General features: G+C 39.2%; 1 protein-coding gene across 3 annotated transcripts in view; it reads left to right on the forward strand.

The window, feature by feature from the left end:
- FAM118B (family with sequence similarity 118 member B) overlaps window positions 1-26,674 on the forward strand; it is a 62,506-nt gene that overhangs the window by 11,990 nt on the left and 23,842 nt on the right. For all 3 annotated transcript variants that reach the window (XM_037841908.1, XM_037841911.1, XM_037841909.1), the window contains exon 2: window positions 19,229-19,321. In XM_037841908.1, the coding sequence (XP_037697836.1) occupies window positions 19,236-19,321 (86 nt within the window). In that variant the 5' untranslated portion in view covers window positions 19,229-19,235. The remainder of the gene's footprint in view (window positions 1-19,228; window positions 19,322-26,674) is intronic.

Consider the following 26,674-nt stretch of genomic DNA (forward strand, 5'->3'; position numbering starts at 1 on the left):
CATAGATAGACTGAGGCCAGACACCAGAGACTCTGAGAGCAGCCAGCCCAGCAGAGAGGAGACGGGCATAGAAGGAAAACAACACGAGAAGCTCCAAAGTAAAAGCAGAGGATTTTTGGAGTTCTGGTGAACACAGAAAGGGGAAGGGCGGAGATCAGGCCTTGAGGCGCATATGCAAATCCCGAAGCAAGGCTGATCTCTCTGCCCAGGGCACCTTTCCTTAATGGCCCTGGTTGCTTTGTCTATTAGCATTTCAATAACCCATTAGATCTCTGAGGAGGGCCGGGTTTTTTTTTTTTTTTTTTTTTTTTTTTTTTTTTTTTTAAATCCTTTTTGCTTTTTCTAAAACAATTACTCTAAGAAGCTCAATACAGAAAGCTTCAAAGAATTGAAATTTGGGCACGTCAAGTCAAGAGTCAAGAGCAGAAATAAGAGAGCTCTGAGACAAAAGGCAATAATCCAGTGGCTGAGAAAATTCACTAAACAACACAACTTCCCAAGAAAAGGGGGGTGTCCGCTCACAGCCACCATCCTGGTGGACAGGAAACACTCCTGCCCATCGCCAGCCCCATAGCCCAGAGCTGCCCCAGACAACCCAGTGTGACGGAAGTGCTTCAAATAACAGGCACACACCACAAAACTGGGCGTGGACATTAGCCTTCCCTGCAACCTCAGCTGAATGTCCCAGAGCTGGGAAGGGGGAGCAGTGTGAATTAACAGAGCCCCATTCAGCCATCATTTGAGCAGACTGGGAGCCTCCCAACACAGCCCAGCAGCCCAGAACTACCCTGGGGGGACGGCACTCACCTGTGACATAGCACAGTCATCCCTCAACAGAGGACCCGGGGTGCACAGCCTGGAAGAGGGGCCCACTTGCAAGTCTCAGGAGCCATACGCCAATACCAAAGACTTGTGGGTCAGTGGCAGAGACAAACTGTGGCAGGACTGAACTGAAGGATTAGACTATTGCAGTAGCTTTAAAACTCTAGGATCATCAGGGAGATTTGATTGTTAGGGCCACCCCCCCTCCCCGACTGCCCAGAAACACGCCCCACATACAGGGCAGGCAACACCAACTACACACGCAAGCTTGGGACACCAATTGGGCCCCACAAGACTCACTCCCCCACTCACCAAAAAGGCTAAGCAGGGGAGATCTGGCTTGTGGAGAACAGGTGGCTCGTGGACGCCACCTGCTGGTTAGTTAGAGAAAGTGTACTCCACGAAGCTGTAGATCTGATAAATTAGAGATAAGGACTTCAACTGGTCTACAAACCCTAAAAGAACCCTATCAAGGACAGCAAATGCCACGAGGCCAAAAACAACAGAAAATTATAAAGCATATGAAAAAACCAGACGATATGGATAACCCAAGCCCAAGCACCCAAATCAAAAGACCAGAAGAGACACACCTAGAGCAGCTACTCAAAGAACTAAAGATGAACAATGAGACCCTAGTACGGGATATGAAGGAAATCAAGAAGACCCTAGAAGAGCATAAAGAAGACATTGCAAGACTAAATAAAAAAATGGATGATCTTATGGAAATTAAAGAAACTGTTGACCAAATTAAAAAGATTCTGGACACTCATAGTACAAGACTAGAGGAAGTTGAACAACGAATCAGTGACCTGGAAGATGACAGAATGGAAAATGAAAGCATAAAAGAAAGAATGGGGAAAAAAATTGAAAAACTCGAAATGGACCTCAGGGATATGATAGATAATATGAAGCGTCCGAATATAAGACTCATTGGTGTCCCAGAAGGGGAAGAAAAGGGTAAAGGTCTAGGAAGAGTATTCAAAGAAATTGTTGGGGAAAACTTCCCAAATCTTCTAAACAACATAAATACACAAATCATAAATGCTCAGCGAACTCCAAATAGAATAAATCCAAAAAAAACCCACTCCGAGACATATACTGATCACACTGTCAAACATAGAAGAGAAGGAGCAAGTTCTGAAAGCAGCAAGAGAAAAGCAATTCACCACATACAAAGGAAACAGCATAAGACTAAGTAGTGACTACTCAGCAGCCACCATGGAGGCGAGAAGGCAATGGCACGATATATTTAAAATTCTGAGAGAGAGGAATTTCCAGCCAAGAATACTTTATCCAGCAAAGCTCTCCTTCAAATTTGAGGGAGAGCTTAAATTTTTCACAGACAAACAAATGCTGAGAGAATTTGCTAACAAGAGACCTGCCCTACTGGAGATACTAAAGGGAGCCCTACAGACAGAGAAACAAAGACAGGACAGAGAGACTTGGAGAAAGGTTCAGTACTAAAGAGATTCAGTATGGGTACAATAAAGGATATTAATAGACAGAGGGGAAAAATATGACAAACATAAACCAAAGGATAAGATGGCTGATTCAAGAAATGCCTTCACGGTTATAACGTTGAATGTAAATGGATTAAACTCCCCAATTAAAAGATATAGATTCGCAGAATGGATCAAAAAAATGAACCATCAATATGTTGCATACAAGAGACTCATCTTAGACACAGGGACAGAAAGAAACTGAAAGTGAAAGGATGGAAAAAAATATTTCATGCAAGCTACAGCCAAAAGAAAGCAGATGTAGCAATATTAATCTCAGATAATATAGACTTCAAATGCAGGGATGTTTTGAGAGACAAAGAAGGCCACTACGTACTAATAAAAGGGGCAATTCAGCAAGAAGAAATAACAATCATAAATGTCTATGCACCCAACCAAGGTGCCACAAAATACATGAGAGAAACAGTGGCAAAACTAAAGGAAGCAATTGATGTTTCCACAATAATTGTGGGAGACTTCAACACATCACTCTCTCCTATAGATCAATCAACCAGACAGAAGACCAATAAGGAAATTGAAAACCTAAACAATCTCATAAATGAATTAGATTTAACAGACATATACAGGACATTACATCCCAAATCACCAGGATACACATACTTTTCTAGTGCTCATGGAACTTTCTCCAGAATAGATCATAAAACAAGCCTCAATAAATTTAAAAAGATTGAAATTATTCAAAGCACATTCTCTGACCACAATGGAATACAATTAGAAGTCAATAACCATCAGAGACTTAGAAAATTCACAAATACCTGGAGGTTAAACAACACACTCCTAAACAATCAGTGGGTTAAAGAAGAAATAGCAAGAGAAATTGCTAAATATATAGAGACGAATGAAAATGAGAACACAACATACCAAAACCTATGGGATGCAGCAAAAGCAGTGCTAAGGGGGAAATTTATAGCACTAAACGCATATATTAAAAAGGAAGAAAGAGCCAAAATCAAAGAACTAATGGATCAACTGAAGAAGCTAGAAAATGAACAGCAAACCAATCCTAAACCAAGTAGAAGAAAAGAAATAACAAGGATTAAAGCAGAAATAAATGACATAGAGAACAAAAAAACAATAGAGAGGATAAATATCACCAAAAGTTGGTTCTTTGAGAAGATCAACAAGATTGATAAGCCCCTAGCTAGACTGACAAAATCAAAAAGAGAGAAGACCCATATAAACAAAATAATGAATGAAAAAGGTGACATAACTGCAGATCCTGAAGAAATTAAAAAAAATTATAAGAGGATACTATGAACAACTGTATGGCAACAAACTGGATAATGTAGAGGAAATGGACAATTTCCTGGAAACATATGAACAACCTAGACTGACCAGAGAAGAAATAGAAGACCTCAACCAACCCATCACAAGCAAAGAGATCCAATCAGTCATCAAAAATCTTCCCACAAATAAATGCCCAGGGCCAGATGGCTTCACAGGGGAATTCTACCAAACTTTCCAGAAAGAACTGACACCAATCTTACTCAAACTCTTTCAAAACATTGAAGAAAATGGAACACTACCTAACTCATTTTATGAAGCTAACATCAATCTAATACCAAAACCAGGCAAAGATGTTACAAAAAAGGAAAACTACCGGCCAATCTCCCTAATGAATATAGATGCAAAAATCCTCAACAAAATACTTGCAAATCGAATCCAAAGACACATTAAAAAAATCATACACCATGACCAAGTGGGGTTCATTCCAGGCATGCAAGGATGGTTCAACATAAGAAAATCAATCAATGTATTGCAACACATTAACAAGTCAAAAGGGAAAAATCAATTGATCATCTCAATAGATGCTGAAAAAGCATTTGACAAAATCCAACATCCCTTTTTGATAAAAACACTTCAAAAGGTAGGAATTGAAGGAAACTTCCTCAACATGATAAAGAGCATATATGAAAAACCCACAGCCAGCATAGTACTCAATGGTGAGAGACTGAAAGCCTTCCCTCTAAGATCAGGAACAAGACAAGGATGCCCGCTGTCACCACTGTTATTCAACATTGTGCTGGAAGTGCTACCCAGGGCAATCCGGCAAGACAAAGAAATAAAAGGCATCCAAATTGGAAAAGAAGAAGTAAAACTGTCATTGTTTGCAGATAATATGATCTTATATCTAGAAAACCCTGAGAAATCGACGATACAGCTACTAGAGCTAATAAACAAATTTAGCAAAGTAGCGGGATACAAGGTTAATGCACATAAGTCAGTAATGTTTCTATATGCTAGAAATGAACAAACTGAAGAGACACTCAAGAAAAAGATACCATTTTCAATAGCAACTAAAAAAATCAAGTACCTAGGAATAAACTTAACCAAAGATGTAAAAGACCTATACAAAGAAAACTACATAACTCTACTAAAAGAAATAGAAGGGGACCTTAAAAGATGGAAAAATATTCCATGTTCATGGATAGGAAGACTAAATGTCATTAAGATGTCAATTCTACCCAAACTCATCTACAGATTCAATGCAATCCCAATCAAAATTCCAACAACCTACTTTGCAGACTTGGAAAAGCTAGTTATCAAATTTATTTGGAAAGGGAAGATGCCTCGAATTGCTAAAGACACTCTAAAAAAGAAAAACGAAGTGGGAGGACTTACACTCCCTGACTTTGAAGCTTATTATAAAGCCACAGTTGCCAAAACAGCATGGTACTGGCACAAAGATAGACATATAGATCAATGGAATCGAATTGAGAATTCGGAGATAGACCCTCAGATCTATGGCCGACTGATCTTTGATAAGGCCCCCAAAGTCACTGAACTGAGTCATAATAGTCTTTTCAACAAATGGGGCTGGGAGAGTTGGATATCCATATCCAAAAGAATGAAAGAGGACCCCTACCTCACCCCCTACACAAAAATTAACTCAAAATGGACCAAAGATCTCAATATAAAAGAAAGTACCATAAAACTCCTAGAAGATAATGTAGGAAAACATCTTCAAGACCTTGTATTAGGAGGCCACTTCCTAGACTTTACACCCAAAGCACAAGCAACAAAAGAGAAAATAGATAAATGGGAACTCCTCAAGCTTAGAAGTTTCTGCACCTCAAAGGAATTTCTCAAAAAGGTAAAGAGGCAGCCAACTCAATGGGAAAAAATTTTTGGAAACCATGTATCTGACAAAAGACTGATATCTTGCATATACAAAGAAATCCTACAACTCAATGACAATAGTACAGACAGCCCAATTATAAAATGGGCAAAAGATATGAAAAGACAGTTCTCTGAAGAGGAAATACAAATGACCAAGAAACACATGAAAAAATGTTCAGCTTCACTAGCTATTAGAGAGATGCAAATTAAGACCACAATGAGATACCATCTAACACCGGTTAGAATGGCTGCCATTAAACAAACAGGAAACTACAAATGCTGGAGGGGATGTGGAGAAATTGGAACTCTTATTCATTGTTGGTGGGACTGTATAATGGTTCAGCCACTCTGGAAGTCAGTCTGGCAGTTCCTTAGAAAACTAGATATAGAGCTACCATTCGATCCAGCGATTGCACTCCTCGGTATATACCCGGAAGATCGGAAAGCAGTGACACGAACAGATATCTGCACGCCAATGTTCATAGCAGCATTATTCACAATTGCCAAGAGATGGAAACAACCCAAATGTCCTTCAACAGATGAGTGGATAAATAAAATGTGGTATATACACACGATGGAATACTACGCGGCAGTAAGAAGGAACGATCTGGTGAAACATATGACAACATGGATGAACCTTGAAGACATAATGCTGAGCGAAATAAGCCAGGCACAAAAGAGAAATATTATATGCTACCACTAATGTGAACTTTGAAAAATGTAAAACAAATGGTTTATAATGTAGAATGTAGAGGAACTAGCAGTAGAGAGCAATTAAGGAAGGGGGAACAATAATCCAGGAAGAACAGATAAGCTATTTAACGTTCTGGGGATGCCCAGAAATGACTATGGTCTGTTAATTTCTGATGGTTGTAGTAGGAACAAGTTCACTGAAATGTTGCTATATTATGTAACTTTCTTGGGGTAAAGTAGGAACATGTTGGAAGTTAAGCAGTTATCTTAGGTTAGTTGTCTTTTTCTTACTCCCTTGCTATGGTCTCTTTGAAATGCTCTTTTATTGTATGTTTGTTTTCTTTTTAACTTTTTTTTTCATACAGGTGATTTGAAAAAAGAAGGGAAAGTTAAAAAAAAAAAAAAAAAAAAAAAGAAAAAATAAAAACAAGGGAAAAAAAAAAAAAAAAAAAAATTTAGTGCCCCCTTGAGGAGCCTGTGGAGAATGCAGGGGTATTCGCCTACCCCACCTCCATGGTTGCTAACATGACCACAGACATAGGGGACTGGTGGTTTGATGGGTTGAGCCCTCTACCATAAGTTTTACCCTTGGGAAGACGGTTGCTGCAAAGGAGAGGCTAGGCCTCCCTGTATTTGTGCCTAAGAGTCTCCTCCTGAATGCCTCTTTGTTGCTCAGATGTGGCCCTCTCTCTCTGGCTAAGCCAACTTGAAAGGTGAAATCACTGCCCTCCCCTCTACGTGGGATCAGACACCCAGGGAAGTGAATCTCCCTGGCAACGTGGAATATGACTCCCAGGGAGGAATGTAGACCTGGCACCGTGGGACGGAGAACATCTTCTTGACCAAAAGGGGGATGTGAAAGGAAATGAAATAAGCTTCAGTGGCAGAGAGATTCCAAAAGGAGCCGAGAGGTCACTCTGGTGGGCACTCTTATGCACACTTTAGACAACCCTTTTTAGGTTCTAAAGAATTGGGGTAGCTGGTGGTGGATACCTGAAACTATCAAACTACAACCCAGAACCCATGAATCTCGAAGACAGTTGTATAAAAATGTAGCTTATGAGGGGTGACAATGGGATTGGGAAAGCCATAAGGACCAAACACCACTTTGTCTAGTTTATGGATGGATGTGTAGAAAAGTAGGGGAAGGAAACAAACAGACAAAGGTACCCAGTGTTCTTTTTTACTTCAATTGCTCTTTTTCACTCTAATTATTATTCTTGTTATTTTTGTGTGTGTGCTAATGAAGGTGTCAGGGATTGATTTAGGTGATGAATGTACAACTATGTAATGGTACTGTAAACAATCGAAAGTACAATTTGTTTTGTATGACTGCGTGGTATGTGAATATATCTCAATAAAATGATGATTAAAAAAAAAAAAAAAAAAATAAAGTGAATAGACAGGAGAGCCTAAGAGGAGGGCAGTCAACTTTTAGAGAACAGTTGAGGAAGAAGAGTGTCCGCCAGTGGAGTGGGAGGAAAACAAGGACAATGGGGGATCCCTGAGAGAGAGAGGGAATGATTAAGTGTTAGACCCTTCTGAGAGGTCTAAGGGAAGAGAAATGGGAACAATTTCATTGAATTTTGCCTTCAGCGTTCCTATCCTCAATAAAGCTATCTGCCTCAGGCACAATTGTTAATCTCTGTATCTCATGCATACATGAGATAGCAGAACCTGTTATATTTGTTCAGAGTTCTGTTTCTTCTACAAGATAATAGACTTTGTAAGGGTAAGATCCAGGTGGTGTCAGATCGCCAGGTCTTGTAGGCTCTGCTGAGGAGTCTTAATTTTATTAAATGCAGTGAGAAGCCATCGAATAGTTTCTAAACCATGAATTTGTGTTTTAAAATCCCTTTTGCTGCTACAAAACCTTTTTTTATTTTCTAGTCATTCAATACTGTAAGTGGATATAATACATAAAATGAGAGAAACTGGTTTTTTAGCTCTAAATACTGAAGTCCTTGAGTGATTTGCAGAAAGGGAAATTTTAAAACTTTATAAAAATAAAGTGGTTTGTATATAAAATGTTCACTTAGTGCCAGAGGACAGCCTTGAAACCTTGAGTCTGGGTTCCTTCTCTTGTTTGCTAGAATCAGCTTACCTTCACTCATTGTTACGACCATTGGCATATCCAAAAATGATAGAATGCTGGTTTACTGTATACACACAATTTTCACAGGAATTTGTCTTTTCCCATTTGTTCCAACTTAAAAATAAAATGGCTTTAAGTTGTGCTATGGTCTGCATTAAAAGCAATGGTGGGGTGTTTGTTCCGTTTAATTGAAAATTCTTTGTTTCATAATAAACTTCTTCCTTGTAGTTCTAATCATGAGCAACATCTTTCGTTTGGGTTAAACATTCAGCAAACATTTGAATTCTTGCTATGTGCCAGGCACACTGTTCTAGGATCTTGAGTGATTTCAGTGAACTAAACAAAGTTCCTTGCCTTTGGGGAATTTACATTCCAGTGGAAGAAGGCAGATGATAAATAAGAAATATAATTGGTGCATTGGTATGTCAGAGGAGGGTATGTGCTATGAAATAAGGGAAAAGAACAGTTAATGCAGAGGGGAGGTGGTTGTAGTTTTAAGCAGGCAGGTCAGGGTAGCATCATTGGAAAGGTATGTTTGAGCAAAAGCTTGGAAGTGAGGGAGTTACTTGTGTACCTGCATGGGGGGGGAACATTCCAGGCAGGAGGAACATCCAGTACAAAGAAAGGCCCTAAAGCCGGAAGGTACCAGCCAGGTTTGAGGAACAGCAAAGAGGCCACTGTGGATAGAGGGAGGGAGGGGTTCCTCAGCTTTCCAGGAACAGGTGTCTCCTCAGTGAATTTCAAAAAGTTCATAAGACAAACAAAATGAATAATTAGGCAAAGAATTTCCATCCCATGAATGCTCTGCAGATGGCAATCTATTAAACACCCAGACTCATGTCTTAACTTTAATTAGGCCGTTTCAAAGTAAAAAAAGTTTCTTAAATTTAGTTCATAAGGCAGCTTAAAACACACAGATCTCTTTGTGAATAAGAAACTGAAGTTGGATCACATTATCTCATAGTCCTAGCATTAGTAAAATGCTCATGCCGGAAGCAAATGGGGAGGTGACATTCTTGCCAGCATTTGTGGCACCCACAGTGGTTGTTGCATTTACCAAATAGAAGTTTTTTTAGCCTCAATGCTTGCTCTCTTTTTTTTAAATGCAATTTTATCAAGATATATTCACATACTATATAGTCATCCAAAGTGTATTATCAGTTGTTCACAGTTACCATCACATAACTGTGCATTCATCACCATAATCAATATTTTAAACCTTTTCATACCCCCGCCATTATTCATTTACTTTTTATCCCCATTTTTTGACTCATCTGTCCATACACTGGATAAAGGGAGTGGGAGCCACAAGGTTTTCACAATCACACAGTCACACCATATAAGCTATTTAGTTATACAGTTGTCTTCAAGAATCAAGGATACTGGATTGCAGTTCAACAATTTCAGGTATTTCCTTCTAGCTATTCTAGTACACTAAAAACTAAAAAAGGGATATCTATATAATGTATAAGAGTAACCTCCAGAATGACCTCTTAACTCCATTTGCCATCTCTCAGGCACTGAAAGTTTATTTTGTTTCTCTTCCCCGTTTTGGTCAGGAAGGCTTTCTCAATCTCATGATGCTGTGTCCAGGTTCATCCCCGGGAGTCATGTTCCGTGTTGCTAGGGAGATTTACACCCCTGGGAGTCATGTCCCGCTTAACAGGGAGGACACTCACTTCTCTCTTTCATAAACTTTGTTTTAACACTTTATTGTGATGCTAGAGAAGTCAGGCACTTGATTGTCTGTAGGAGAATAACAAGGAGAAACAGAAACATTAGGCCCACGGAGGTGAACAGAGGCTGGCCTGTGACCTGGCCAGTCAGTGACTCCTGGCACAAGAAGGGTCACTTCATGTCCAGCACTAGTGGCTCCGAGGTGGCGGGACCTGGCGAATAGGATGGACGTGGATGGGCCAAAACGGGTGGCGATTGACAGCATGGTGAAACCTGCTCCAACAGCCAAACCGCCTTTTAAAATTTTTATTTGGCAGTTTACACTTCTATTCTTTGACTCACTGAAGATTTTCCATGTTTCTTATGTTTCCCGTCTATGCCGGTTTGAACGTATTATGTCCCCCAGAAAAAGCCATATTCTTTGGTGCAATCTTGTGGGGCAGACATAATAGTGGGGATTAAGTGGGAATGTTTGGATTAGGTTGTTTGCATGGAGATGCGCCCCACCCAACTGTGGATGATGGCTGATTAGATACTTCCATGGAGGCGTGGCCCCACCCATTCAGGGTGGGCCTTGATCAGTGGAGCCATATGAATGAACTGACTCAAAGAGAAGGAACAGAGTGCAGCTGTGAGTGATGTTTTGAAGAGGAGCAAGCTTGCTAGAGAGGAACGTCCTGGGAGGAATCCATTTTGAGGCCAGAGCTTTGGAGCAGATGCCAGCTGCCTTCCTAGCTAGTGGAGGTTTTCCGGACGCCATTGGCCATCCTCCGGTGAAGGTACCCGATTGCTGAGGTGTTACCTTGGATGCTTTGTGGCCTTAAGACTGTAACTGTGTAGTGAAATAAACCCCCGTTTTATAAAAGCCTATCCATCTCTGGTATTTTGCATTCTGCAGCATTAGCAAACTAGAACAGATTTTGGTACCAGGAGTGGAGTGCTTTTGCTGCTGAGTTTGCAAATACCAAACATGTTGGAATGGCTTTTTAAATGGCTAAGGGGAAGATTCTGGAAGAACTGTGAGGAGCTTGATAGAAAAGGCCTAAACTGCTTTGAAGAGACTGTGGAAATATGGACTCTAAAGATACTTCTGATGAGGCCTTGAACAGAAATGATGAATGTGTTGTTGCAAACTGGAAGAAAGGAGATCCTTGTTTTAAAGTGGCAGAAAATTTGGCAAAATTGAGTCCTGGTGTCAGATGAAAGGAAGAATTTGAAAGTGACAACCTGGAATACTTAGCTGAGGAGATCTCCAGACTATGAGTGGAGGACGTACCCTGGCTTCTCCTTGCAGCTTATAGTAAAATGCGAGCAGAGAGAGATAAACTTAGAACTGAACTCTTGGATTCAAAGAAACCAGAAACTGATGGTTTGAAAAATTCCAGGCTTCCAGGGGGTGGATCCCCAGAAGCTACAGCCCAACATGAGGATGTTACCAAACATGGAACCCAGCCGCCATTTCAGTACAAGCCAAGATTGGAGATGGAATTATCCAGAAAGGATTTGTGCAAAGTCCTGTTGTCTGATGGCTTTGACCCCTGTATGCTTCATGCAAAGCCAACAGAATTTTTATGAGATCTTTACAGACAGAGCCATTGCTGGTCTGGACTGGAGAAGACAGACAAGGAACAAACTGAAGGAAAAATTTCTTCAAAGACAAAGCCATGGAGATTGAGGTCTGGAGCCAAGAGGTCTTCGGCTGGGAGAGCGGAGTGGCCCACATGCATGGAAAGGGTGAGTTTGCCCCGGAGGTCGAGGGTGGCCTTTCCACCTCAATGCTCTGGAAGAGTTTTGCTACCTGAGGTCCCAAAGAGGGTGGAGCACATTCCCACGGAATTGGGGAGAGCCTGGCTGCCACCACACTGTTCTGAAGGGGTTGAACATGTACCCCAGAGGTGGAAGGGAATCCGGGAGCTGCCCCAATGTTTGAGGAGGGTGGGGCCGAGAAGGTGGTCTCCCCAATGTGTGGAAATGTTGAAGCACTCACCCAAGCATTTGGAGAGGAAAGGGCTGACACAAAGGCCCTTAGGAAGGGTTAGACTCCCACTCTCTCAAGCCCCAAGGATGCAACGTCGTTCTGTTAATGACTCTCAGACTTTGAAATCTAATGGAGTTTGTCCTGCGGGTTTTAGGAACTGTTTTGGTCCTGTTAACCCTGTTTTCCTTACTGTTTCTCCTTATGGCAATGGAAATGTTTATCCTATGAATGTGTCTCCTTTGTATATTGGGAGCACATAACTTGTTCTAAGTTCACAGATCCATAGCTAAAGGAATATTATGCCTTAGGACTGGCCATGCCTATAATTGATTTTGATGGGATCTTGTACTTAACTTTTGTTACTGAAATGATTTAAGTTTTTGTGATACTGTGATGGAATGGATGTGTTTTGTATTTGGAAAGAATATGTTTTTCTGGGGTCCAGGGGGTGGAATGTGCCGGTTTGAAGGCATTATGTCCCCCAGAAAAAGCCATATTCTTTGGTGCAATCTTGTGGGGCAGACATAATAGTGGGGATTAAGTGGGAACGTTTGGATTAGGTTGTTTGCATGGAGATGCGCCCCACCCAACTGTGGATGATGGCTGATGAGATACTTCCATGGAGGTGTGGCCCCACCCATTCAGGGTGGGCCTTGATCAGTGGAGCCATATAAATGAACTGACTCAAAGAGAAGGAACAGAGTGCAGCTGTGAGTGATGTTTTGAAGAGGAGCAAGCTTGCTAGAGAGGAACGTCCTGGGAGAAAGCCATTTTGAGGCCAGAGCTTTGGAGCAGATGCCAGCTGCCTTCCTAGCTAGCGGAGGTTTTCCGGACGCCATTGGCCATCCTCCGGTGAAGGTACCCGATTGCTGAGGTGTTACCTTGGATGCTTTGTGGCCTTAAGACTGTAACTGTGTAGCGAATTAAACCCCTGTTTTATAAAAGCCTATCCATCTCTGGTGTTTTGCATTCTGCAGCATTAGCAAACTAGAACACCGTCTTAGATCAGGACCGCTACCTTACCAAGGTCCTGTGCATGTAACTGCCCGGGTATATACGTTCCATCTTGGTGCATATGCACAGTGTTCTTTTTAAAGAACCAGGCTCACTTCATCCAGTGAGATCACAAGAGCTGTCGCAAACATCCTTGCCTATAGCTGATCTTTTCCCATGTTCTTTCCAAAGTTTATTGTTTTTCTTTCATAAATAGAGTATCTTCTTGTAGTTTCTTAAACTTCTGTTTGATTCCTTTCCTAGTTTGCTATGGTTTTTTGTATTTGAATCCTCTTCGTGCTGTTCATTATTTCTGGATTAGTTTCCCATGAGGTTGATCACTTTAAAAAATGTTCAGATGCACAGGTCTTCGACTTTCTGAGGCAAAATATTCCACTCTCTTTAAGGGCTGGAAGAGCCCTTGAGAATTAATCAGGCCTTTTCTCTCCTCCCTCTTGGAAGGACTGTATATAAATCACCCAAATTTAGTTGTGGTCTACACTCTTTTTCTTTAAAAGGAAGCTCTACAACTTCTTTTGGCCTTAGTTCTATTGCTGTTCTATGTAGGAAGATTAAGAGTCTAGCATTTAGTAGATGTTTAATTGCTTTTGAATGGTGTTTTAGTTTGCTAAGCTACTCAAAGCAGATACCATGAAATGCATTGGCTTTAACAATGGGAAGTTATTAGCTTAAAAGATTACAGTTTTGAAACTGAGAAAAATGTCTAAATCAAGGCATTATCAAGTCAAGGCAATGCTTTCTTCCCAAAGACTAGCTGCTGGGGATCCTGTACTCCTCTATCACATGGCAAGGCACATGGCAATGTCTGCTGGCCTCTTCCCTTCTCTTCCAGGTTTCATTGTTTTCAGCTCTTGCTTCCGTGGCTTTTTCTCTGTATTCACCCTCTTTGTAAAGGGCTCCAGTAGGAGGATTATGATCCTTCCTGGGCCACACTATACCTGAAGTAACCTCATCAAAAGATCTTAACAATATGTTTTATTTCCACAAGAATGGATTAGCTATAAAAACATGATTTTTCTGGGAGTACCTACAGTTTCCCACAAGTGGCAAAATTAGAAGAGAAATTGAATACACTCGAAAACAAGTTTATCCTTAAGTCCCTCTGTATTTGGTGTTCTGCTACCTGGGTTTTAAACATAATTAAGAACGTATGATGGGTGTTTATTTGATTTTTTTTTTTAATCTATTACATTTGTTTAATATATTGTTCACTTGGAAGATGGGCTCGAAAATAGTGTTGTAATGGGTCAGTTGGACTTGAGTGATTTATTTTCATATATCTTAATGTGGCAAAAATTTGGTTTAGTTTCTTTTTAGTTAACTCTAAGGATAATTGTAAAAACAGATCTACTTTGTATCTTTCTTATACTTCTGTCCTTTGTTTTGCCAGTAATGAGGTTTGGAAGACATGCTCACAATATGGGGACCTCTGAGATGTGTCATGTGGTGTTGACAGTGAATTCTCTTAGTCACTTAGTATTCACCTCCACCTAAGAGTGTTAATGATAAAATTTGTCAAGCTTTATGTTCTCAAAATAAAACTTTTTTTAAAAAAATTCAAACTCAGTGCTCTTAAGGTCAGAAATCCTCAAGAAAGCAAAAATGGGTGGAAAGTAGGTGGGATAGTCTTACTAAATATTTTTATTTTTATTATGACAGAAGAGTCTTCTCCTTAAGATGGCCGGATTTCAGCCCATAGAGATATCCTCCATAATGGTGGCTTTCATACACAGCACATGGTGTGTACTATGTTGCCGTGCAAGGGAAGCCATTGAGGGTACTGCATATACCCCCCACACTACTTTTATAATTGGAATTTAATTTTTTTAAGGACTTGCTAGAACAGAAAATCTTGCCCTTGAAGGTTTATTTAATCTCATTTTTCATAAAATGTTGTGTGATGGAATTGTTTGTGTGATTGTGTGGTTTGGATGTAGAAAATGTTTTTATTCAATTAAATATTTTTAAAGTCTCCTTCCTTAGCAACATAATGCAGTTATTTTCAGGATATACCTTCTCAGAAGCCTCACAGAGAAAGCATTGACAAAAGAAAGAAGTTACCATTCTTTGCATGGTAAAATCATCAATTTCTAAGTCAAATCAGATTTTAAGTTGGATGTTCCATTATTCCTTATTTTTTTTAAATCATTTTATTGAGATATATTCACATATCATGCAATCATACAAAACAAATCGTACATTCGATTGTTCACAGTACCATTACGTAGTTGTGCATTTATCTCCAAAATCAATCCCTGACACCTTTGTTACCACACACACACAAATAACAAGAATAATAATTAAAGTGAAAAAGGGCAATTAAAGTAAAAAAGAACACTGGGTACCTTTGTTTGTTTGTTTTTTTCCTTCCCCCATTTTTCTACTCATCCATCCATAAACTAGACAAAGGGGAGTGTGGTCCGTATGGCTTTCCCAATCACATTGTCACCCCTCGTAAGCTACATTTTTATACAGTCTTCAAGGTTCATGGGTTCTGGGTTGTAGTTTGATAGTTTCAAGTATCTACTGCCAGCTACCCCAATTCATTAGAACCTAAAAAGGGTTGTCTATGTTGTGTGTAAGAGTGCCCACCAGAGTGACCTCTCGGCTCCTTTTGGAATCTCTCTGCCACTGAAGCTTATTTCGTTTCCTTTCACTTTGCCTTTTTGGTCAAGTAGATGTCCTCCATCCCATGATGCTGGGTCTGCATTCCTCCCCGGGAGTCATATTCCACATTGCCAGGGAGATTCACTCCCCTGGGTGTCTGATCCCATGTAGCAGGGAAGGCAGTGATTTCACCTTTCAAGTTGGCTTAGCTAGAGAGAGAGGGCCACATCTGAGCAACAAAGAGGCATTCGGGAGGAGGCTCTTAGGCACAATTATAGGCAGGCCTAGCCTCTCCTTTGTAGCAACAGTCTTCCCAAGGGCAAGTCTCATGGTAGAGGGCTCAGCCCATCAAACCACCAGTCCCCTATGTCAGCAACCATTGAGGTGGGCAGCCCAATACCCCTGCATTCTCCACCAGTTCCTCAAGGGGGCTCTGCATATTATTTTTCCTTGTTTTTTTTTTTTTTAAATTAACTCTTTTTTTTTTAAATCAACTGTGTAAAAAAAAAAAAAATTTCAAAAAGCATACACTAAAAGAACATTTCAAACAGACCATAACAAGGGAGTAAGAAGAAGACAACTAACCTAAGATAACTTTACTTCCAACATGTTCCTACTCTACCCCAAGAAAGTAACCTAATATAGGAACATTTCTGTGAACTTGTTCCTACTATACCCATCAGAAATTAACAGAACATAGTCATTCCTGGGCATTCCCAGCACATTAAATTTACCCATGATAGCTTATCTGTTCTTATTGGATTATCCTTGCCCCTTCCTTAATTGTTCTCTATCACTAGTTCCCCTATATTCTACATTATAAACCATTCATTTTACATTTTTCAATGTTCACATTGCTGATAGTATATAATATTTCTCTTTTTGTGCCTGGCTTATTTCGCTCAGCATTATGTCTTCAAGGTTCATCCATGTTGTAATATGTTTCACGACATTGTTCCTTTTTACTGCCGTGTAGTATTCCATTGTGTGTATATACAACATTTTATTTATCCACTCATCTGTTGAAGGATATTTGGGTTGTTTCCATCTCTTGCCATTATTCCTTCTTGAAACAATTTTGTTTCCTATACATGATGTGTTACTTCAGCTTTATAATTGAAATAACTGATACAATCTGCATCTGAGCTCTTGAGTCTGGAATATTGTTCCAGTTTGCTAATGCTGCCATTATGCAAAATACCAGAAATGGATTGACTTTTATAAAGGGGATTTATTAGGTTACAAATTTATAGTTCCAAGGCCATAAGTGTCCAAACTAAGGTATCAACAAGAGAATACCTTCACTGAAGAAAGGCCGATGGCATCCAGAATACCTCTGTCAGCTGGGAGGGCACGTGGCTGGCGCCTGCTGGTCCCTTGCTCCCGGGTTGCATTGCTTTCAGCTTCAGATTCCAGCGGCTTTCTCTTTAAGCATCTGTGGGTTGTCTCTTAGCTTCTCCAGGGCAATCTCTGGGCTTCATCTCTTAGTTTAGCATCTCTGACATCTTTCTGTCTGTATCGCCAAGCGTCTGGTTTGGCTTTGGGCTCTCTGTCTCCCTGAGGTCTCTTAAGAACTCAGGTAAACTAATTAAGACCTACCTTGAATGGGCAGGGACACATCTCTGTGGAAATAATCTAATCAGACGGTCCCACCCACAGTTCGGTGGGTCACATCTCCATGGAAACAACCTAATCAAAAGATCCCATCCACAATAGGTCTGCCTGCACTAGAGTGGATTAAAAGAATAGTATGGGAGGCATGTGGGTGTGGGAGGCATGCTGCCTTGGTTTGAAGTCGGGCACTAACCCCAATGCTCAGCCTTCTTGTGCCTCAGTTTTCTCATTTGTAAAACATAGTAATAGTAGTCCCTCATAGAGTGGTGGGAATAAATGAGTTAATGTTTATAAACAGCGCCTGGCACATGGTAAGCACTATATGGGAGTTTGTTAGATAAAATTATGATTTAGTAGCCAAATTGAGTGTTGAACTCTGTAGATGTCTGTCTTTAGAACTGAAACATTAAATTACTTCTCTCCACATTTTACTTTCATCTTTCTCAGTATACACTGTTTTTACATAGCGTAATTTGTTTAGAACCATATTTAAGGAAAAAGCTTAATACTTGTCATTGTGTACCTTTAAAAAATATCCCCAGACTCTAATGGGTTATCCTGTAGGCATGTAGAAATAACTGGTCTCAACTTCACTGTTTCTCCAAATAGAGTGTAGACTTTAAGGTAGGAAATGACTTCACATAAATTAAAACTTCTTGAAAATATTTTAATGGTGATTAAATCCTGACTCTTGGCATTGGCTAGTCTATAGTACATCATACATGCACTTTAAGGAATGGAGGATGGTAGAATGGTTTTCCTAGTGTTACTGTGCATTTAACAAAATTGTTGTGTTTCAGAAAAATTAAATTTACCTATTCTCCTGGTCAAAGAGTCACCTGAAGATTCTAGAGATTCTGGTTCAATCATTTTGGAGTAGAGCATGGGAACATGAACTTTTAACAAGCTTCTCAGATAATTACTGAGCTTAGGGAAGGCTTACTGAATTAACTGATTCTGCTGTCTTCTCTGAGCCACAGCTTTCTCACCAGCAGAATCAGAGATTTGATTAGAAAGGTGATATACTCCCCAATTCAGTTCTGCGATTTTTACGATTCCTGTTCTCCTAATGATTATGATCTCAAAGAAGTATTCCATAATGTGTGATGGAAAATAGGGTGAGGAACTGAGCCTTTGGTTTACCAGAAAAATTAATTCAGCAAACTTCAAAAAGTTTTAATACAGGAAAAAGCTTCCTGATAAAGACTAAACTTACAATCATAGTAATTCAGTTCTTTCTAAATATTGAAAATGAAATGTAGTAATAACTCACCACAACCTCTGGTAGTATATATTGTCTTCTGTATTTTGTGTGTGTACACACATGTACACATTTAAAGTATCATGGGTATTTTGGAATTAACAATCCTTTAGATTTAGCAAATTGACTGAAATTTTGAGCAATTAAAAATTTTCTTTGTAGTTCCCATTCTAATACATAGTAATTGTCTTACCTTTTCTAGTTGCCCCATTACATAATTGATGGGATAATTAATTTTCCATACATCTTTGCTTGCTAATTCCTTTAGCCTTTATCACTATGTATTGATTTAGAAGTCCTCTAGTATTTAGTTGGAAAGACACGTCCCATTGCCGGAACACAGTTGTCCAGCAACAATCAGCAACTTAGTACTGATTGTTTTGTTCTTGACCCATTCATTTTTTAGCCGATAGCAAATAACTGGGGGTTATTAGCACACTTACATATGGGTTGTTTTTCTCCCTTCAGTCTTCCCAAAGCCTCTCTCATGTAATGGAATAGCAGGTATTTCTTAAGATCCACAAAGTGATTTCCAGCAATTGACATTAGTTGACATTGCTTTTTGGGGCATTCCAGGAACTGAAGTAAGATGGCAGTATGGAATACTCAAGTTCTGTCATTTCAGCGGTTACTTCATTTAGATGAATTTAATTTGAGTCCTTAAATTTGGAACTCTGATTGATTAATAAATTTCTGTTAAGCAGAGGATACCTCCAAAACACCTTTATGGTGTATAATTTATTAAAACCGATATTTACTGCACATGCTAGTTTGAATGGCATACTTTAGAGGTCTAATCATGGTTCATGGTGTTTAATCTGTTTTAGAAACTGGATGGCTTCTACAGGGAGCCAGGCCTCTGATATCGACAAGATTTTTGAATTCTTCAGTGATGGTGCACCTCCCACCAAAAAGCCCAGGTAAACAAGGGAAGGGAATCTGGGAAATACAGTAAATTACCAGTGATGTTGGATAAAGAAAAATAACTTACTCTATATTCCAGTTGTTTTCACTAATTAATATTGACCTTCATTTAAAAACTCAAATTGTTTTTATTTTTGATGTAATTTTAGTTTTTTATTGAGGTAATACATGTACATAATTTTAAAAGTCATTACTTTAAAGCTGTTAATGCCCTACCCCTCCTCAGAGACAGTCACTTTCAACATTTTTTTCTGTTTTCTTCTAATATTTAAATCCATATTTCTAAATACTGTATGTATATTGCTATATTTTGTTTTTTTGGGTTTTTTTTTTTTTTTTTTTTTTTGCTTTTATAAAGGGGGTTTATTCGATTACAAAGTTGCAGTCTGAAGGCCATAAAGTGTCCAAATGAAGGCATCAACACAAACGCCAATGGCGTCTGGAAAACCTCTGTTAGCTGGGAGCACGTGGCTGGCGTCTGCTGAGCCCAGGTTGTGTTCCAGCTCCACTCTCAGCTCCTGTGCATTCTTCAAAGTGTCTCTCTTGCCTGCAGCAACTTCTTCTGTCTGTGAACTCTTTTATAGGACTCCAGTGATTCAATTAAGACCCGCCCTGGATGGGTGTGGTAACACCTCCATGGAAATTATCCAATCAAAGGCCTCGCCCACAGCTGATTGAGTCATAGCTCCCTGGAAACACTCAAAGGATTCCAACCTAATCAACACTAATACATCTGCCCCCTCAAGATTGCACCAAAGAACATGGCATTTTGGGGGACATAATACATCCAAACTGGCACACCTGGGAGCTTCTTAGAAATGCAGATTCTAGGGGTCCACCCCAGATCTTCTGCATTAGGAAGTCTAGGGGTGGGGGTTCAGCAGTCTGTGTTTTAACAGGCTCTCCAGGGGATTCTGATGCACCCTGGAGTTCTAGCATATATTTTGTTTTTTTGGTTTTATTTATTTCCTATTAGAAGATTGTGATTAAGCTTGCTGTCGTGGATCCCCCATATCATCACCCCCATACACGTACACACACCTACTTATCACACAATTTTTTTATTAAATCCATTTTAATATTTATATTATTTGGATTGTATGAATATTATTCACTGCTGAGCCTAGTAATGTGCTATAATTTCATCTGCTTTCCTATACAGTTTTTTCCTCCATGTTATTAAAGATTCTTTTGTTTTGTTTTGTTTTCTGTGTGTCTGTCATTAATTTATCCTCAAACTCTATGTCAGAAGAGTAAATTGCCTAGATATGCTAAAACACATCAGTCATTTACTAGTTTGATGTGTTTCATGGGTTTATTCGCCTTTGGACTGCATTCCACTCTGGACAGGCCATTTACCTTTATATCTCTCCTATATTGGCTCCTTTGTTTCCTGGATCTCATGACTTTCTTTTTGGTGTACTCCTTCATTTTTCTGAAACACATCCTTTAGCTTCCTTAGTAAGAATCTACAGGAGAAAAATGTTTGGAGACATTTGAAAATGTCTTTATCATACTTCTAAATTTATTTGATGGCTTGAGTGAATATAGGGATACCTCGGCAATATCACGGGTCCAGTTCCAGACCTCTGCAATAAAGTGAGTATCGCAGTAAAGTGAGTCACGTGAATTTTTTGGTTTCTCAGTGCATCTATGTTAACAAGATTTTGGGTGAGCATAAAGAAGAATTTCAAAGTATGCAAAGAAAAATAAAAGATCTTATGGGAATAAAAGACTCAATAGATAAGATTAAAAACATACTAGAGGCATACAATAGCAGATTTGAAAATGCAGAAGGAAGGATCAGTGAGTTAGAAGACAGGACATCTGAAATCAAACAGACAAAAGAAAAATAGAGAAAAGAGTGGAAGAAATTGAACAGGGTTACAAGAAATTGAATGACAGCATGAATGGCACAGACATACTCATCATGGGTAGCCCAGAAGGAGAAAAGAAGGGAAGAGGGGCAGAAAGACTATTTAAGGAAATAATAGCCAAAAATTTCCAGACTCTTACAAAAGACATAAATATGCATACCAAGAAATGCCAGTATACTCCAAACAGAATAAATCCAAATAGACCCACTCCAAAACACATACTAATCAAACTGTCAGATGCCAAAGAGAAGGAGAAAATTCTGAAAGCAGCAAGAGAAAAGTGATTCATTAAATACAAGGGATGCCCTATAAGATCAAATTCCAATTTATTTTCAGAAACCATGGAGTCAAGAAGGCAGTCATTCCAGTTTGGTAATGCTGCCGGAATGCAAAACACCAGAGATGGATCGGCTTTTATAAAGGGGGTTTGTTTGGTTACAAAGTTACAGTCTTAAGGCCATAAAGTGTCCAAGGTAAGTCATCAACAATTGAGTACCTTCACTGGAAGATGGTCAGTGGTGTCCGGAAAACCTCTTTTACCTGGGAAGGCATGTGGCTGGCATCTGCTCCGGAGTTCTGGTTTCAAACTGGCTTTCTCCCAGGACGTTCCTCTCTAGGCTTCAGCTTCTCTCAAAAATGTCACTCTCAGTTGCTCTTGGGGCATCTGTCCTCTCTTAGTTTCTCTGGAGCAAAAGTCTGCTTTCAACAGCCGTCTTCAAACTGTCCCTCATCTGCCCTCCTCTCTCAGCTCCCGTGCATTCCTCAAAGTGTCCCTCTTGGCTGTAGCAAGCTTGCTCCTTCTGTCTGATCTTTTATAGGGCTCCAGTGAACTAACTGAGGCCCTGGCTGAATGGGCGGGGCCACACTTCCATGGAAATTATCTAATCAGAGTTATCACCTACAGTTGGGTGGGTCACATTTCCATGAAAACACTCAAAGAGTTACAATCTAATCAACACTAAGAGTTACAATCTAATCAACACTAATACATTTGCCCACAGAAGATTGCATCAAAGAAAATGGCATTTTGGGGGGACATAATACATCTATACCAGCACAGCAGTGATATGATATGTTGAAGATACTGAAAGAAAAAAAATTGTCAGCCAAGGATTCTTTATCCAGAAAAACTGCCTTTCAGAAATGAGGGAGATTTTTAAATATTCACCGACAAACAAAGCTAAAGGGAGTTCTGCAGGCTGAAAAGTAAAGTCAGGAGAGAGAGACTTGGAAGAGAGTGTAAAAATGAAGATTATCAGTAGGGATAACTAAAAGAATAAAAAGAGATGAAAAAAAATACCTTGATAAAAAATAAAGGATAAAATGGTTGAAATAAGTACTGCCTTTACAGTAATGACATTGAATGTTAATGGATTAAACTCTCAAATCAAAAGATACAGATTGGCAGAGGGAATTAATATATATATATATATATATATACTGTCCATAAGACCCAAAGATAAAAATTTTAGACCCAACGATGCAAATAGATTGAAAGTGATAGGCTGGAAAAATATATTCCATGAAAGCGGTAAACACAAAGGACCTGAGGTAACTATATTAATACTGGACAAAATAGACTTCAAATGCAAAATGCTATGAGACAAAGAAGAACATTACATATTAATAAAAGGGGCAATTCACCAAGAAGAAATAACAATCATAAATATCTGTGCACCTAACCAAGATGCCCCAAAGTAAATGAGGCAAATACTGGCAAAACTGAAGGGAGAAATTGATGTCTCTACAGTAATAGGTGGAGGTTTGAATACACCATTCTCACCAATAGAACATCTAAACAGAAGACAAATTAGGAAACAGAGAACCTAAATAATATGATAAATGAAATAGATCTAACAGACACGTACAGAAGATTGCACCCCCAAACAGCAGGATATACATTATTCTCAGGTGTTCATGGATCATAGTCAGGGATAGACCGTATGTTAGGTCACAAAACAGATCTCAATAAGTTTAAAAATATTGAAATTATTCAAAGCACTTGCTGTGATCATAATAGAATGAAGCTGAAAATCAATAACAGCTGGAGAACTGGAGAATTCACAAATATATGAAGGTTAAGCAACATGCAGTTAAACAGTCAGTGGATCAAAGAAGAGATTGCAAGAGAAAGCAGTAAATATCTTGATATGATTGAAAATGGGAACAAACATATTGAAACATATGGGATGTAATAAAGGCATTGCTGAGAAGGAAATTTATAGCCTAAATGCCTACATTAAGAAGAAAGAAAGAGCTCAAGTCAACGACCTAACTGAACACCTGGAGGAACTAGAGAAGAACAGCAAGGTAATCCCAAAGCAAGCAGAAGGAAAGAAAGAAAGATTAGAGCAGAAATAAATGAAATTGAGAAACAAGTACAATAGAGAGAATAAATAAAACCAAAAGTTTCTTTGAGAAGATCAATGAAATTGACAAACCCTTTGCTAGACTGACAAAAAATGAGACAAGATGCAAATAAAATCAGAAATGAGAGGAAGGTCATTATCCCTGACCCCACAGAAATAAAAATGATCGTAAGAGGACACTATGAACGACTGTATGCTAACAAATTAGACAACTTAGATGAAGTGGACAATTTATAGAAATACATGAACAATCTACATTGACTCGAGAAGAAATAGAAGACCTCAACAAACCATTCATATGTAAATGGATTGAATCAGCCATCAAAAATCTCCCCACAAAGAAAAGCCCAAGACCAGATGGTTTCACAGGTAAATTCTACCAGTCATCCCAAAAAGAATTAATACCAGTCCTGCTCAAAGATTTACCAAAAATTGAAGTAGAGGAAGCACTGTGTAACTCATTCTGTGAATCCAACATCACCCTAATACCAAAGCCAGATAAAGATACCCATAGGAAAAGAAAACTGCAGACCAGTCTCACTAATGAGTATAGATGCAAAAATCCTCAACAAAATATATGAATATTGAATCCAACAGCACATTAAAATAATTATGCCCCATGATCAAGTGGGTGTTATTCCAGGTATGCAAGAGTAGATAACACAAGAAAATCAGTTAATGTAATACTCCATATTAACAAATTGAAGGGGAAAAACCACATGATCATCTCGATTGATGCAGAAAAGACATTTGACAAAATCCAGCATCCTTTCTTGGTAGAAAGTTCAAAAGATAGGATATAGAAGGAAACTTAACCTGGTAAAGGGCATACATGAAAACCCACAGCTAACATTGTACTGAATGGTGAGAGACTGAAAGTTTTCCCTCTTGGATCTGAAGCAAGACAGGGATGCCCACTGTCACCACTGCTGTTCAACATTGTGCTAGAAGTTCTAGCTAGAGCAGTTAAGCAAGAGGAAAAAAAAAGGCATCGAAATTGGAAAGGAGGAAGTAAAACTTTCACTATTTGCAAATGATATGATTCTATATTTAGAAAATCTTGAAAAATCTTTGACAAAGCTACTAGAACTAATAAAGTTTAGCAAAGTGGCAGGATACAAGATAAACATGCAGAAATTAATAGTGTTTCTATATATTAGTAATGACCTATCTGAGGAGGAAATTTAAAAAATTGCATTTACAGTGGCAACTAAAAGAATCAAATATCTAGGATTAAAATTAGGGGATGTAAAGGACCTATATTCAGAAAACTACAAATCATTGCTAAAATAAATCAAAGAAGACCTAAATAAATGGAAGGACATTCTGTGTTCATGGATTAGAAGGTTAAATGTTGTTACGATGTCAGTTCTACCCAAACTGATTCATAGATTCAGTGCAATCCTAATCAAAATTCCAATAGCTTACTTTGCAGAAATGGAAAAGCCAAATTTATTCAAAATTTATTTGGAAGCATAAAGGGCCTTGAATATCCAAAAACATCTTGAAAAAGAAGAACAAAGTTGGAGGACTCACATTTCCTGAAAATAAAGCATATTACAAAGCCACAGTGGTCAAAACAGCATGGTACTGGCCTAAAGATTAGGCATATTGATCAGTAGGATTGAATGTTCAGAAATAGTCCCTCAAATCTATGGTTCAAATAATTTTTGACAAGGCTTCCATGTCCACTCTACTGGAGCAGAACAGTGTCTTCTACAAATGGTGCTGGGAGAACTGGATATCCATATGTGAAAGAATGAAAAAATTTTTGTTTGCCAGTTTGGTATTACCATCTGGAAGTAGGAAAATATACATTGCACAAACAGACATAAATAGAAAGGCACACAGAAACATAGAAATATGGAACCCACTGATTTGACTCCTGCGTTTTCATCCTTTCTCATATGCTTGACTATGGGCACTTGCTGGAGGGGTAGAAGCTTTGCTGGTGGCTCGGCTGCTAGTTTTAGAAAGCAGCCCTGTCCAAATTGAGTACCCTGGTGGGTATGGTAAGAGGAGACTATTTCTATCTTAGAGTCTTTTACCTCTGATAAAGAGGGATACAGAGGAGGAGGAGGAGGTAGGGGAGCTTCCTCCTTTCCTGCTTTTTTGGCTCCTTGGTTACAGGGTGCAGGTGGAACAGATGGAGAAGTTATTAGAGCCTCTGGATTTGAATCAGAGAAGACATTTTTCTGTTCTCTGCTAATCTTTACAGGTAAAATTTTATATTTTTTCATCAACATTGATTGCTGAGAGAGACTGTTCTAGTTTGCTAATGCTGCTGGAATGCAAAACACCAGGAATGGATTGGCTTTTATAAAAAAGGGTTTATTCGGTTACACAGTTACAGTTTCAAGGCCATAAAGTGTCCAAATTGGGTACCTTTACTGGATGATGCCCAATGGTGTCCAGAAAACCTCTGTTAGCTGGGAAGGCATGTGGCTGGTGTTGGCTCTGGAGTTCTGGTTTCAAAATGGCTTTTTCCCAGGATGTTCCTCTCTAGGCTGCAGTTCCTCAAAAATGTCACTCTTAGTTGCTCTTGGGTTATTTGTCCTCTCTTATCATCTCTGGAGCAAGATTCTGCTTTCAATAGCCATCTTCAAACTCTCTCTCATCAGCTGCTCCTGTTCTTTCTTCAAAGTGTCCCTCTTGGCTGTAGCTCCTCTTCAAAATATCACTCACAGCTGCACTGAGTTCCTTCTGTTTGTCAGCTCATTTATATGGCTCCACTGATCAAGGCCCACCCTAAATGGGTGGGCCAACACCTCCATGGAAATTATCCAGAGTCATCACCACAGTTGGGTGGGGCACATTCCATGGAAACACTCAAAGAATTACAATCTAATTAACACTGATAGGTCTGCCCACACAAGATTACATCAAAGATAATGGCGTTTGGGGGACATAATACATTCAGACTGGCACAGAGACAAATAAAAGATGGAACATACATCATCTCATCCCATTTCTGCTCTTTTGCAGAACAACTCTTAACTTTAAATACAGTGTTCTTTTCCATAGAGCCATTCTTAGGCCATTTCTCTCCTGATTATAAATCATATTGAGGCCAGATTGTATACAGAAATAAACTTTTTCCTCA

Source organism: Choloepus didactylus, chromosome 6 (genome assembly GCF_015220235.1).
Source record: "Choloepus didactylus isolate mChoDid1 chromosome 6, mChoDid1.pri, whole genome shotgun sequence".
Taxonomy (NCBI): Eukaryota; Metazoa; Chordata; class Mammalia; order Pilosa; family Megalonychidae; genus Choloepus; species Choloepus didactylus.